The sequence below is a fragment of the Euprymna scolopes genome, chromosome 9 (genome assembly GCF_053919585.1).
Source record: "Euprymna scolopes isolate OS-2025 chromosome 9, ASM5391958v1, whole genome shotgun sequence".
Lineage (NCBI taxonomy): Eukaryota > Metazoa > Mollusca > Cephalopoda > Sepiida > Sepiolidae > Euprymna > Euprymna scolopes.
In genome coordinates, this window is record NC_136490.1 from 153,247,942 (window position 1) to 153,263,214 (window position 15,273).

At 36.1% G+C, this 15,273-nt stretch overlaps 1 protein-coding gene across 1 annotated transcript in view; it reads left to right on the forward strand.

Annotated features, from left to right (window-relative positions):
- The first annotated feature begins 1,960 nt into the window (after window positions 1-1,960).
- LOC145284940 (B9 domain-containing protein 1-like) overlaps window positions 1,961-15,273 on the forward strand; it is a 62,149-nt gene continuing 48,836 nt past the window's right edge. Inside the window, exon 1 of the mRNA XM_080134036.1 lies at window positions 1,961-2,239. Within this exon, the coding sequence (XP_079990162.1) occupies window positions 2,180-2,239 (60 nt within the window). The 5' untranslated portion in view covers window positions 1,961-2,179. The remainder of the gene's footprint in view (window positions 2,240-15,273) is intronic.

Genomic DNA, 15,273 nt, shown 5'->3' on the forward strand with positions numbered 1-15,273 from the left:
AACAGTACGTATACTTTATATGCTTTCTCTCTCCATGAACTGGATTGACATTCTCACTCTTTTTTCCCCTTTGCTTTGGCCCATCAACCAGACAAGTTTGCGTCCACAGCTAGTGGCCTGAAGACATTTCCACGTGGACAAGTACCGCCATCGAGCGCACAGCTTTACTGATGTCAACCCTCTATCTTTTTCTTTGTCTACACGCTGGACTGCCATTTCCCGTTCCACTACATTACTCACTCCTCTTTCCACACACGGACTTGAACACGAGTTACATCTAAAACATTCATTTTTCAACAGAAAATAAACGACATGTTTATTTTATTCAGCAATTGAGTTTTGTTTCCTTCTTTCCATCCGTTTCATTATTTTCTTTTGTAGCGAGTTAGGATAGTTATATCCTGGCCCGCAACATAACTCTATAAAACTGCAGACATTGTTGATCGACACCCAACTGATATGCCCCATCCTTTCTCTACAACATTTGTTTCCGAATTTTAGTCAACCAATGTCGGCAGTCAAAGTACTGTTGCAACCGCTATTCCCAGTTGGAATAAATGCCCGTCAGGAACATTTCACAGTAATCACTGCTTTGAAACTCCCACGCATATGAAAAATGCGTAGGAACATGACGATGTGATGCGATCACTGCACACATAAATGAAAAGCAGCTATGTTACGCTCCCTCGTGTATGAATACAATAAACAGGCTGAAACATTTGAAAAAGCCTGTATACAAAGATTTAACTGCCCAAATCAAATCAGTTTTCTTTTCGATTTCTCAAGTTCAACACGTGGGAGATGTAAAAACCCCCGTCATGATTTTACGCATGATGCAAATGAACTTAAATGCCCAGCGTGGAAATTTATCACATGTAGCAGGGACCCAAACCTCTTTTTGAATATTCTTATTTCAAACTACTGTTCTTATGATACAAACTCACACACACACACACACACACACACACACACACACACACACACACTCTCTCTCACACACACACACATATTCGCTTATATGATTTATGGACTGTTTTTTTTTAAAATATAGCCACATGGACTTTCAGCCCTCGTACAACACTCTTATAAAAAATCAGTAATTTCAAGCCTCGTGCCATACTCACAAAATCCTCACTTCAGTAATCCTTCATCATGAACATTCCTTCCACACAGGAAAACACTTATGTTGGAACAATTTAAACTAATATTCTTAACACGTAAATAAATGTTGTTTATTTCGTGTTAATGCAACGATTTCGTGTTCTTTGTCGAGTGCCATCTTTTCTTGAATTTATTTTTATGTTTTTATTATGGGATGTAAGTTGATAATTCTAGGAATTGACGACCTTGTTAAATTTACCATTGATGGCCCAGCTAAAATGCCATTCGGAAAATCGATCCTATAAATTAGTGAATTTGCCGTGAATTCAAAGCCACATCCTATAGATTGGTGACCTCCCAATTTGCATCCTATTATATCAAATTTGGTTCTTGTCCAGTTTCAATCTCATTAAAAATTTAACAAAAAACAACAATTGATCAAGCAGTTTTATTTTTAACTAAGAAAATCAAATTTGATGAGTAAGCTAAAAGGGACTGTCTCGGTTGACATTTTGAAAAAACACAAAAAAAAAAAAACAAGGGCAGATAGATGCACAATAATTCAAACCCGCGAGATCAACTTGCTAACGATTTCACATTAATTGCTTAAAATCGTTTAAAAGATGATTTTCTTTATAAAAAAAACCTATATGATTAATTTAAGTGCTTTTGGAATCTGTGACGAGTACGAACCTCGTAAAGATTTTGTCTGTGTTTATTTATTTTTTTTTATTAAGGTTGAATTATAGACGTGTACACCAAATTTAATTATATAATTAACAATTTCAGTTAATTATCACGTTACAAGCACAGAATTATAAAATCTATTTTGGCGCGCAATTTAATACGAATTTAACTAAAACCAATTAGAGCGCATTTTCTTTGAGTTGACGAAAATCCTTTAAAAAATTCCTTTGGAAATTGACAAAGTATTTTTAACTAATAATGTCCAAAAAGTCATTTATATCAGTTTTGATATAATTATTAATTGTTTAAAACTAAAAAAACCCCAGAGTTTTTTGTCGAAAAAAGTTTGTTTACTGTTTTGTACTGCGTAACCTTAGTGATTGGAGGAAAGATGGCGTCGTCGGCAAGTGTTTTCTTGTTGAATGTTGGTGGGCAAATTGAATCGGCGGAGGTAAGTATAAACAATGCCATTTATTTACATGTGAAACGGCGGAAACGCATTCAAATCAACATTAAATAAAAAACGACACATTTTTTGAACAAATGTTTTAAAACGAAATAAACAAAAACAAACTTTCAAATTGCAAATAAAATTAAACAAAAAATATCGCAGTTACCGGTCTGGAGTTATTAAAACAAACCCATATTAATAATATTTAATAATTTTTAAATCAAGAAATTGCCAAAATGGCAGATGTACACGAGTGAGGCCCCTACAACGAATTACGCATCGGCTCCGATGTTGTACGCAGCCGCAGCGGGAGCTTTCATCTGAATATTTGTTTATCGCCACAAGTGCTGCTGCTAATCTGGTTTTGCACTAATTTTCCTATTAATAATTTCCTGTAACTATAATCTCCGCCCCCTCTCCCAAAAACAATAATAAAATAATCCGAAAAGCATAAAGTTCAAGCCAAAATAAAAACAAAAACAAAACAAGGCCACGCATGCCAAAATTCTTTCCTTTAGTGGGTTAACCTGTACGGATAGGGTCCCGATGTCCCACCTCGTTTTGAGTTTGGGGAAAAAAAATTGTCTGACGTGAGCGGTGTCGAGGCGAAAAATTACCCCTTCAATAAAGTGCCGAGTTGTTAACTTAAGAAGAAGAAAAAAAAAAAACACAGTTTAAATAATTAGAATTTTTTAATTCATTTTCACAGTTCAAGTAATTAGAATTGAAAAAAACAAATAAACAGTTAAAAAAATTAGTATTTTTACTCCCTTATAAATTCCACAAATAATTAGAATTTTTGGTATACCGAATTTTTTTTAATTCAACAGTTCAAATAATTAGAATTAAAAAAAAAATAAAAACCTCTGTCGTATCATTGCGCCCTCGGTTGTATTTTTTTTTTGTTACGACATTGACTTTCATCTATCTCCACAATTATTCCGGGGCCCCTTAATTTTGTTTGGGTTTGCTAATAATTTCTTCATGTGAAGGGCACCTCCAACAATAATTTTTGTTCCTTCTTTTAGTAAGATGTTATTTTCTCATAAGAAAATTTTTGCCTCATTGTAACAACTCCAAAATTTGCTCCTGCTTGTCAAATCCATGCTGAAGGGGTTTTAGGGTTAGGGTAATTTTCTGCCTCGACACCGCTTATGTCAGACGGCTTTTCCCCGAATTCAGAATGAGGCGGGACGTCGGGACCCTATTGTACAGGTTAACCCTTTGGTTTTCTAGGTATATTCGATGTCGCTGACAATGAATCTGATAATTAAACCCGTCGCAAATTTACCATTTGCATGGTATGAACCCCTGGAACCTGGGACTACTTTCACCGCCTTCGTTTACGCTACGTGCGATCAGTTTCTTACTGAAATGTACGTTCGCATGTGCGCGTGACATTTCACAAGGCGCATGAATACATGGCGGACATTTTAAAGAAATAGTTTTCATAAAATAAAAAGTTTTCACCTCATTTAATGGTAATTAGAACAAATACTTTTCATGAACTTAAAAAAAAAATAGTTTTCATAAAAAAAAATAGTTTTCATAAAAAAAAATAGTTTTCACATAAAATAATACTGTCAGTAGGTTTTCACATAAAATAATACTGTCAGTAGGTTTTCACATAAAATAATACTGTCAGTAGGTTTTCACAAGCAGTTTACAAAAACATATTTTTATGTTTTTCAAGCTTTTCTTTTTTGATGGAAGGGAATTCAATTATAGAATGTGTAGTTTAACAGGTGCTTCTGCAGTTTAATTAACCGTTTTTCCGTAAGTAACGCGCTGATATTTACCAAGTAGAATAATGTTTAATATTTTGCAGAAATTCTGTGCTTACATTGGGTGAGGAGCGGGGGCGGATATGTTGTGGCACTCGCAGCCGCCACAATACACCCACCCTCCTCCCCCAAATGTAAACACAGAATTTCTGTAAAATTTTAAATGGTATTCTACTCGGTAAATTTTGGCGTATTACTTACGGAAAAACGGTTAATTAAACTGAAGAAACACCTGTTAAACTACATAAGTTCTATAATTGAATACCTCCCCCCAGAAAAAATGAAAAACATAAAAATATGTTTTTGTAAACCGCTCATGAAAACTTAATGTTTTTAGATGAATTAAAAAAGCATAAAAAACTATGTAACAACACAAAAAAATGAACCACATTTTTTTGTTTTGAAAACTTGTTATTTCAAATGTCTTCTAAAGATTTATTCACGATGTGATATGTCACTTTACTACACGCATGCACACACAAACGCCTCATGTAATAAAACACTAACGTAGCATTAACGAATGCAGTGAAATAACGCAAAATAGTCCCAGGGTCCAGGTTGGATTATCAGATTCATTGTCAGCAACCTCGAATACCTCTAAAAAAACAAATTAGAGTGGTCGGTGTTCTGTTGTAGCATAAGGTAATATTTACCTTAGTATTTTTTTATTTTTTTACGATCTGTCCCAGCATAGTATAAACATCACCAACCTCCCCATGTTAAGAACGGCTTTCGGAATAAATACTCCCACCTTCGGGAAATTAAGGATTTTTATACTATGCAGTAGCAGGTCATAAAAAGATATCATATATTTTACAAAAACAAGTTAATAACTAGAATATTTTATGTTTAACATTTTTTTCACTGTTTGAATATTTTTATTGCTTATTTTTGTAAAATATATATTTTTTTAAATGTGTACATGTACAGAAATCAGTAAATATTCATTTGATTTTGTAGCAGAATTAGCAATAACCGAATTGAGGGGAAATAGAGAGCTTACCTCGGATACGTCTGTTGTGTTTCGGCCAGAGCGGAAGAGAGAGTTCCAAGATGGCGTCCATGGTTTTTTTTTAGCATTTACTCCATGCAATTATCGTAGAATCTGTCTGCTCTTGTGTGATTTAGCAAATACATAATTCCGGCTGCTATAAAGGCAGGTCACTGGAAAGCAGTCAGGGGGCATCCTGCAGATCGTGTGTAGGTGGTTCTGGCGATTGGATTGTTTTTTGTGACGAACCATGTGTCTGCGAGAAGCGAGTTTTTTTTTCTTTCTGATTTTTTTTGTCTTCTTCTTTTTCCACGGTTATTACAGACAAGAAACCCCTCTCTTCTAGAGGTGGGCAATATTGACTATTTCCTATCTGTGTTCCTGATTTTTTTTTTTTGTTTTGCCTACTACATTTTGCTTCAGATTTTGAATATGCAAAAAAATAATCAAGTATTACTTATTTTTGTAAAATATATTTTCTAAAAATGAAAATTTGATAAAACTCTTTCCATTATTAAAACTAAAACATGAAACCGGGTCTCGTCGTTGTTTAATGGCAGAACATTTTTAGGCCAATGTGAGATTTTCACATTACACCAGCTTTTACTTGCACTGGGACGCTTCTTTTTCCGTTATGCAAAAATTTTATTTTCTGAAAAATAAAAAACAACAAAAAAAATACACTTTGTGTCAATAAATTGTTGTTTGCTTTGAAATCGAATGTATTGGGATTTGTCGGTAATATGAGAAAAATATGGTGTTCAAAATGTTTCAGGAGTCATTTTGTGTAAAAAGTTAATTAATTTTAACCATCAAAACTCAGCCAACACACAATTAAAATGTGTAAACATTGAATCAATAAAAAATCAACATGGCTGCCATTTGCAATTTCGTAGATCAAAAAGCAGTCTTGACTTTGCGATCAAAATACAAGATCGAGTGAAACAGAATGAATTGATGGGACTTCAGCAAATCTGTTTAGTTTGTATTTTTATAAATTTATGTGGAGAGAGAGAGAGAGTGACACAAATAAATTTGGCAAAATTCTTTGCTGCTTTGTGTACATTTCATGACAATTAAAACAACTTTTATTTTTAGTTATATAGAATAAATGCAACAAAAAAAAACATGAAAAATAATTTAAACAAATTATAAACAATTTTTATTTTAAATTATTTTTTTTTCTTCTATGCTTTAGAATGACAAATAATTTAAGCAACTTTTAAACAACTTTTATTTTTATAAAAAATTTAGGGTCCTTTTGCATTTTGGTTACTGAGCTGAAATAATAAGGTTATTATTTAGACATTCTTAATATAGGAGGGGGCTGTTTTGTAATTATTCTTTACTTTCACTTAACAATTTAATAAAAAAGATATCATAAAACTTGAATTAAACTTAAAAAAATATTTAAAAAAATAGCACAGTAACAAAAGTGCATAAACACCAAATTTAGTTTTAATTTGAAATGAAAAATAATTTATGAAGAATAAATTCACGCAATGCAGCAAAGGATTTTGCTGAATTTGTTTGTACCATTCGCTCTCTCTGAAGGTCAAGGCTGCTTCTTGGTCTACGAAATTGCAAGTGGCAGCCATGTTGACTTTTTATTCATTGAATGTTTACACATATTTAATCGTGCATTTCTTAAGTTTCGGTATGTAAAATTAATTAACTTTTTACACAAAATGACTCCTCATGTAATAATGTTTAAGATAAGAAACATTTTTAATGGCTTATTTTTCTCATTTTATCCTTATCCCTGAGTGGCTTCTGGGCTTTGATAAGTGGTGACTTCCATGAAAAAAAAAAAAATTATAACCTGCAAACACTATTTATCGGGATTACACATTTTGGTTGTCTTTCTGACATTATCAACAAAAAAAAAGACAAACTTGAAATTAAAGTCGGTTGTCTGCCTTTAATTCCTTAGTGGCCAGTGCTTTTTCACTCGCAGCAACCTGGAGTAAAATTTGATTTTTTTTAATAAAAAGAAAATTACTTGATCAAATCACGTGATTTTTCAAATATTTTATCTTTGTTCCATCATTGCTACATACATCATACAGATTTTTCTGTATTTTCTTTACTTTTAATTGCCACCATAAGCGCAAATCTTCCATGGAAAAAAGGCTGTCCCCTTTCCATGTAAATAAGAAGAACATTAGAAAAGTGAAAATGAGATTAGGATAAGCCTAGAATCGAACCCTGTAGGCAAAGTTAAGAAATAGAATGTTAGAAATTAAGTCTATTGTTAATTCTTTTAGAAATCTGAATATTAAATATGTCAGTAAAACAATGAATAATGCAAATTAAATTATATTGTTTAAAAATAGGTTTGATTAGAATTGAGGATTCTTTTGTTTGACAAAAGTGTGTTTTGGACAAACGTGTCATGTATAAAATTTAGTCATGTTTGAAAACACACTTCTGACGTCATAGACAAAAGGCATTTTTGCATATTATGGGTTTGGATTTTAGTTAGTCAGAAGTCAGTCAGCAAGAGAGCCAGAGAGTTGGTCAGTTAATCCCTCGGAAGCAAAAGGAAAACTTTTAGACTATGTAGATCCAAATTTGAATTCCTGACATCAATCGACCGGTTGATCGAATGAATAAAGAAGTCATCATTATTTGTAACAGTTGTCTTGTGTCACATCCTTCATCACGAACGAAAGGTAATTGTGTTTTATCATCAATTATAATGAACATTGTAAACCCTTCCAAGTTATGTATCTCATCTCCTCTATCACAAGAATTGTCTCCCTTTCATACAAGATGTGTTATAAGAACTGATATATAAATGTCTTCTCTCCCTCATCATCACTATCTTTGTATTCTGTTATACATGTCATCGTGGTATATGTGCCCCAATATGAACTCCCCGTCATCTCCTTAATATGCCCCCAGCTACACAACACGAATCTGAATAAACACCGAAAAATCTTTACATAGCCGTCACGGAACAGAAATATCATATCCCAAAACATCACATAAATTGATCAAGTAGTTTTATTTTGCTAAAAAAAAATCATTTTTAAGTGATTAATGGCCATTATAACATAAATCTACTATAAATTATTGTTTAGTTATCTCCCATCAATTCTTGACATTTTATCATAATAGTGAGCGAAACAGTTACTTCTCAGATACTCGTAAAATTTAATTTTCTTAGTTAAAAATGAAGTACTTATGTGAAGAAGGTATCATGCTACCTTTAAAAATAGTATTTTCATGTTAAATTCAAGTCTTGTATTTTTGGTTTATTAAATTGTTAGGTGAAAGTACAGAATAGTTACCAAACACCCCTCTCCATGTTAAGAATGGATTTCTAAATAATGTTATTTTGCACAGTATCTTTTCTGCATGAGTACCAAAAATAAAACTACTTTATTAATTTACATGATTTTTAGAATATGAAATTTTCATTCCATTTTTTCCATTTAATTTTTTCTGTATTTTTGTTTTTTTTAATTAGGTTGAATTCTAAAAGTAACTGCAATGAATTTTTATTTCAGTCACGTAAATTATTACGAGTGAAATGGAACATTACTTTCAAACAAGTTATTGTTTAGTTCTGAATTTTTTAGATGAGGGCTCATTGTTTGTATTATTTATATTGATCGAACAATTGTTCTCATCTTGAGTGTTATTTGTGCAACATTTTGGTCGGTGTAGCCTCTGACCTTTATCAGGCATGTTGGTCTCCATCTTGGAAAAAAAAAAGAGAAAAGTTACTGGAAAGAAAAAGTTGGGACGAGCTGATCACATATGGAAACAAAAAGGAACACACTTCCTTTTATGGAACGAGATTAAAATAATTGACAAGGATGCAAGAAGCAGCATATTTTTTTTTTTTTTTTTTTTTATTACATTTTCACTCCAAACAAGGCACATTGCCACTTTGGTGTAGGGGGCTACTATCAGGGGAAACATCTACTGGGGTACTATGTAGGGATTAGGGCAGCGAGATGTTGGTTCACGTTGCACTTGAACTTATGCATGTCAGTACAGTTGGGGAAGCAGTGACCCGGAATGGAATTCCAAAGTCTAGCAGTTCTGGGGAAGAAACTACTGGAGTAGAAGGATCTTTTACATCTAGGGATCTCTACAGTGTGGGGGTGGGATTTTGCAGCTTGTCGGGTCTGTCGAGGGTGTTCACGTCGTGGGGGCATAAGTGCTTGCAGTTCTTCAGAGCATTCACCATTATAATACTTGTAGAACAGGCAGAGGGATGCAACGTTTCGACGATGGGACAGAGGCTGGAGTTTTGATGCCAGTTTAGGGCCTATCAGATTTGCGACTCTCTTTTGAACCCTGTCAAGGAGCGAGAGACTAGTAGCCGATGCACCGGCCCAAATATGACAGCAATACTCCATACATGGGCGAATAGTGGCCTTATAGAGGTACAGGATACTTTCGGGTGTTAAAAGTTTTCTAGCACGGTAGAGAGAGCCCACCTTCCTTGCAGCGGCCCTGGCAATGCCCTCGATGTAACTGTTCCAACTCATGTTTCCAGTGAACGTTAGGCCAAGGAGCTTGAGAGACGTACTCTCAGATAAAGAGTCGTTGGCCATTGCTATAGGTGGTAGAGAAGGTTTCTTGTAATTATTGAATGAAACCAGTTTTGTCTTGGTGGCATTGAACGTGACCATCCATTTTTGTCCCCATTCCACTACTGATTGGAGGTCATCCTCTAGTGTTTCTGCCATTACTTTCGATATATGTTCGTTTGTTTTCCTGTCGTGCCTGCTATAGAGTGTGGTGTCATCAGCATATATCCCCATCTCAGAGGTAATCTTGTCGGGGAGGTCATTTATGAATATCAGGAACAGCAGAGGTCCCAGGATAGATCCTTGGGGCACTCCCGCATTTATATCATATTGTTTAGATGTACGACCGTCGAGGACAACCTGGATTTTTCTCTTATCTAAGAAGGATTTAATTATGTTAAGTATTCTACCAGTGATACCGTAAGATCTAATCTTCCTGAGGAGACCCTCATGCCATACCCTGTCAAAAGCCTTAGATATATCTAGAGCTACCGCTCTTCCCTCTCCCGCTTTGTCCAGTGAATGGTATATGCGTTCAGAGATTACAGTGAGGATGTCTGCCGTGGAACGGGCTTGTCTAAATCCATATTGACGGTCGGTCAGAAGTTTAGCATCTGTAAGGTGCTGGACTAGAGCATGGTTAATTAAGGTCTCAAATATTTTGGCAAAAAGTGGGAGGAGGCTAATAGGGCGATAATTTAATGGGTCAGTTCTTTCGCCAGAATTCTTGAATACTGGTACTACAGAAGCAGTTTTCCAACAGCTCGGAAAGCAAGATTCATTAAGGCATTTGTTGTAGAGTTTGGAGAGAACTGGAGCTACTTCGGCCGAGCACTTTTTTAATAGCACAGCTGGGATGAGGTCGGGTCCACATGCTTTGGAAGTGTCAAGGTTTTTTATGATAGCATGCACCTGAGCAGGGGTGATTTCCAGGTTGTCTAGCGTGGCGTCTGTCCGCATAGGAAATTGAGCTAGGGGGTGGTTTAGAGGGTCCAGTGTGGAGTTTGAGGCAAACCGACTGGCAAGCATGTTAGCCTTCTTGGTTGCTGAGCAAAGAACCTCGTGATTGTTGGTTAGTGGGGGAATTGTTGATTGCCCATTATTTACTACACTGTTGTAGATTTTCCAGAAGTCACGAGTTCCTAGTTTTTGTGCTTCGATGCGTTTTTTCGTGGTTTCCGTAAATTCCCTCTTAGCTGTCGCTATTTCTTTCTTAACGTTACTTCTAGCTTCTATGTACTTCTGTCTGTTTGAACTGGACTTATGTCGATTAAACCTGCGGAATGCATGCTGCCTTTGAGCAATGGCAGTTGCGCAAGTCGAAGTAAACCATTGGGGAGAGTGGGGCTTGCTATAGAATTTCCGCATGGGAACATGCGCTTCGATTGCAGTTTTGAACCATTCAGTGGTCTCGGTTGCACACTGTTCCGCAGGAAGAGAAAAAATATTTCCCCATGGGGCGTCTCTAATAAGATCTCTGATAGCTTCTCAGTCAGCCTTTTTATAGTATCTCGTTGTTTTGAGCACTGGCTCTTCAGTTTTGGGTCTAGAGTTTAGGGCGATTTCAACCATTATCACCGCATGATCAGCGTTCCCAAGTGGGCTGTCGGCTTTCGTTACACAATCATCAGGAACTGTGGTCAAAAACAGATCTAATAGTGATGCGTGTTGTTCTTCCTGATCAGGGAAGCGGGTTGGAAAAGTAACAATTTGCGCTAGGGAGTGAGATACAGAGAAGCTATGAGTTGCGCTGCCTGCTGCATCTGTGTAAGTAGAGAATCCAAGCCAGTTTTTGTGATGGACATTAAAGTCGCCAAATACATGTACTTGGGCGCTAGTGTCGAAGGAGAGTGCTGTGTCTATGCTGTCAGATACTTTGTTTATTATGGTGCAGTCTTGGGTCGAGGGAGAGCGGTAGAGAAAGTAAAAGTAGCTAATGTTGTGTTGCATGATTAGTCTAAAGCACATAAAGGCTTGATCATCCGTTTCTAGGTTTGTTTCTCTAGTCAAGGGAAGGGTATCACGAATGTAAACTCCAAGTCCGTGCATATGTCTGTCAGAGTCCTTACGGCAGAGTGGGAGATATCCAGGCATGTTAAAGTAGTTAGAGGGGATGGAGGAGTGTAGGTTAGTCTCACTTAGTGCTAAGATATCCGGGGTATTTGTTAGGAGAAATGCTTCAACATCAGCTAAATTAGTTCTAAGCCCACGGATATTTGTGAATGCAAGCCTTAAGGGAGGAGGCAAGTTGGATTTGTTTGACCCTAAGCCTGGTTTAAGCTTATTTTTAGATTGTACTGTCATCATGTTTTTTTTAACGAGTTTCAGTTGGGTTAGGGGAAGCCGAACAGGAGGTTATGCAGAATATCACACATGCATCACAAGTAGACCATCAGCTGACCCTCCATCAACTAGGACTGTGGCCTCAGGAAAGCCCACCGGGGATGAGTGCAGGGTCCCTTTCCATGCGCGCCATGGCACTGCAAACATCCCGATATTATTCAACTGTTGATGGAGCAGCCGCTCTAAGCGCTACCAAAGAGTTAGGGCTCCTGTACTACCAGTCGGAAACAGCAGCCAGTAACTGTCAATCCGGTACCCTCAACCCATCGGAGGAAGGTCAACCCAATCTAATTGCTCAGGCATATGTGGTACTCAAGCATTCTCAAGTGCCCAGCTTTAGGGGTGGGGTGTGTCGGGAGTGGGGAAACGGCGTTCATTGCCCTAGACAAGAAACAAGATCTACCACTGGGTGTTTCTGTCGAATCACTATGATAGTATCTCTGCGCCTGACTAATAGGCAAAGAAGGAGTATGGAAGCCGGGCGATAGGCAGGACCTATCTACTCCTTAAGCATTTTAGGTTTGCAAACCGGTAATTTGATTGAGTCACCAGCTCTAGGAAGGTTGTCATCCAAGACTGAAGAGGCCTCCCTCCTCTTTGGTTTGGTTTCAGAGTTTTCCTTCTCCTAGACGGATGATCTGGAAAGATCTACTGGGTCCGTCACCACTGAGAGGGTTTGCTCCACGCCTGGGTTCTAATCCAGGTATTTCTGCGACCCCGCGTGGTTAGTTAATGTTATTGGGTTAGTTTGTAGAGGTTATATCTGCTAAAATAGTTACACTCCTCAAAGTGGATTAGGGACATTGTTATTTCATTGTTACTGGATAAAGAGGTTGAGTAGAGCTCATGCAGTGTAAGCAACTATGATTGTAAGGAGGCTTGTTAGGAGGAGATAATGTGGTTTGAGGCTTTCTCTTTTGTATATATATATATTTTATTTTTTCCTTTTATTTTTATTTATTTATTTATTTATTTTTTATTCATGTGAGCTTGGGTCTAGTATAATATTAGAGTGTGAGTAGGTGTTAAGAATTGAACTACGAGTTGTGCCCAAACTATATTTTAGATGATAGCAGGGCATGAGATGCGAGTGCAAATATAGTACGGGTAAAAACAGTAAGTTTTGAGTCATGTGTAATTTGGTAAATAGATATATGGGCTGGTTTTAGTAGGTAACCTGGTTAAAAAAGGCATTACTATGCTTCCATTTCCATTGTTACTGGGAGAGGGTATAGGTAAAATTCGTGCTGTGAAAGCAGCTAAATTTGCTACAGTATTGGATTTGGGAGAGACGAGTTAATGTATGGTTAGATATAGTTTTGTAAGTTTAGGAATGGATGATTAGATATGGTTTAGTAGGTTTAGGATAAGGATAAAGTGTTAGGGTATGATTTACTTATTATTAGAAATTCTGATTTGGTGCCCAAACCGAATATTTAGTAAGACTGAAAGATAAGATATGCTCAGTATAGATACGAGAGAACATTTGATATGGAGTACAGTTATACCTGATAGATATAGGTTATTGCATATGTTGTAAATATAGTTAAATATAGATGGATGGATAAGTAGTAATGTATACGAATGCATGGAATTTTGGACACTTTGAGTAAGTTGCCTTTAGACTACAACGAAGGAGAATGACTTTGCCTTTCTCTTAATATCCGGAAGTTTTTTTTCAATGAGTACCGGTTTAGTTTGTGTAATGATTATTGCAATACTATCTCCTAAATAAAGAGATATTAATGGTTGCTGTTCATTATAGATTACTTTAAGTCAATGTATAGGACTATGGCTAGTAAGTATTTACTTAGAAGCTTGGTTATGGGTTAGGAGTTTTAATCAGGGGCATACTTAGGAAATTTTGGTTGTTAATGGGTATCGATTTTCGAGTCTGTTAGGGTCAAGGGCGGAGAGCAAGGACCTCTCTAAGTTACGTGAAATGGATTAGGTTTAGTGGCAACTTGGGAAATAGAGCAGTTTGATTTGTTAGTGATCAGGAGAAAGAGAATTTAAGTAAAAAATAAAAAGGTTTGTCATGCAAGACAGACGATGCAGTCATCTTGGAGGTAAAGTATCTATAGGGGGTACTTAGTATACAACCAGCAGTATTTTTCAGTTTTGAGAGGAATTTTAGGTGCAATAGTTTCATGGTTTGTTGTACAAGTCCGTAGTCTAGGTCAGGGACGAAGCACTTCTAATATTGCAACTGGGTGTATCTAATTTTAAAAGTAGTTGAATAGAGTATTATGAGGTGTTCTACTTAGCTTAGGGATAGAAAGGAAATTTAAGGTAATATTCAGAGTGATATAAGCAATTTCATGAGGATCAGATATATGATCACTGGATGTTATGCTGCTCAGAAGAATTCTTGTATCTATTCAGAAGGATGTCTTGGTGATATAAGGTCTGATACATTAAGAGTCTGAGGATACATGAGGTTGTGAGCTGATGAGGATTCAGTATAGGCGATTATATATAGTTAACAAAGGTGGTTTAGTTAGTACGCACGTATTGTACATATAAGTATACTGCTTCAGTTCTATCCTCTATTGTAAAGGAAACCCCGTCTGCATTTCGATTGGCAATTTTGTCAAAAGAGGAAATTTAAAACAGCTTATCTAATTTTTCGTATTTTGATGAACTGATGGATCAAGAGCAAAGGTGTCCGGAAAGGAAATGGCAGTGTACAAGTAAGGGGGGGAGGGTCACTGATATCTTATTAGCGTTATTTTAATTGAGAAAATTAACATAAAAAAAAAAAAAAAAAATCGCCTTGCGATGGCTGATTTATATTAAGTAACGTACTTAAATAAAGTTTTCATATCCTCTAAATAAATACGCATAATTTCTTCTTTTTTTTTCTTTTTTTTTTTTAACCGAGTTTATCTTTACTATAGCATTGACTTATTTAAGTGAGATGGGTTTTGTAAACTGCGAAATGGTCTATTTAAATGTAGAAAATTATCGGTTACAATATGCCTGGAAATGTAAAGAATATTTGCTTTAAATTTCATGCTAAACAGTTAAAGATTTTACTTATCTTTGGTTTTCTTTTCTTGGACACTCGAGACTAAAGACCAGGGTGGCCGTTTCTCTTGGCCCCGAAAGGTCAAATGGCATTTGTGGTACCAAGATGCTATCTAATTCAGTAGAGGACTGGGTAGGCTACTTTAGGGGGAGGGGGGGTCACTTGGTGAAAAGTTTTCCAATTGGCGGCGCGACGATGCTTCCTCGCTTGTGTATCGTTTTCAGAGATATTAATGTTAACAATTGAAATACGCGTTCCAAACAAATATGATGGAAATAAAATAATAGCATATATAACATAAAATAATAGCATATATAACGTAAAATAATAGCATA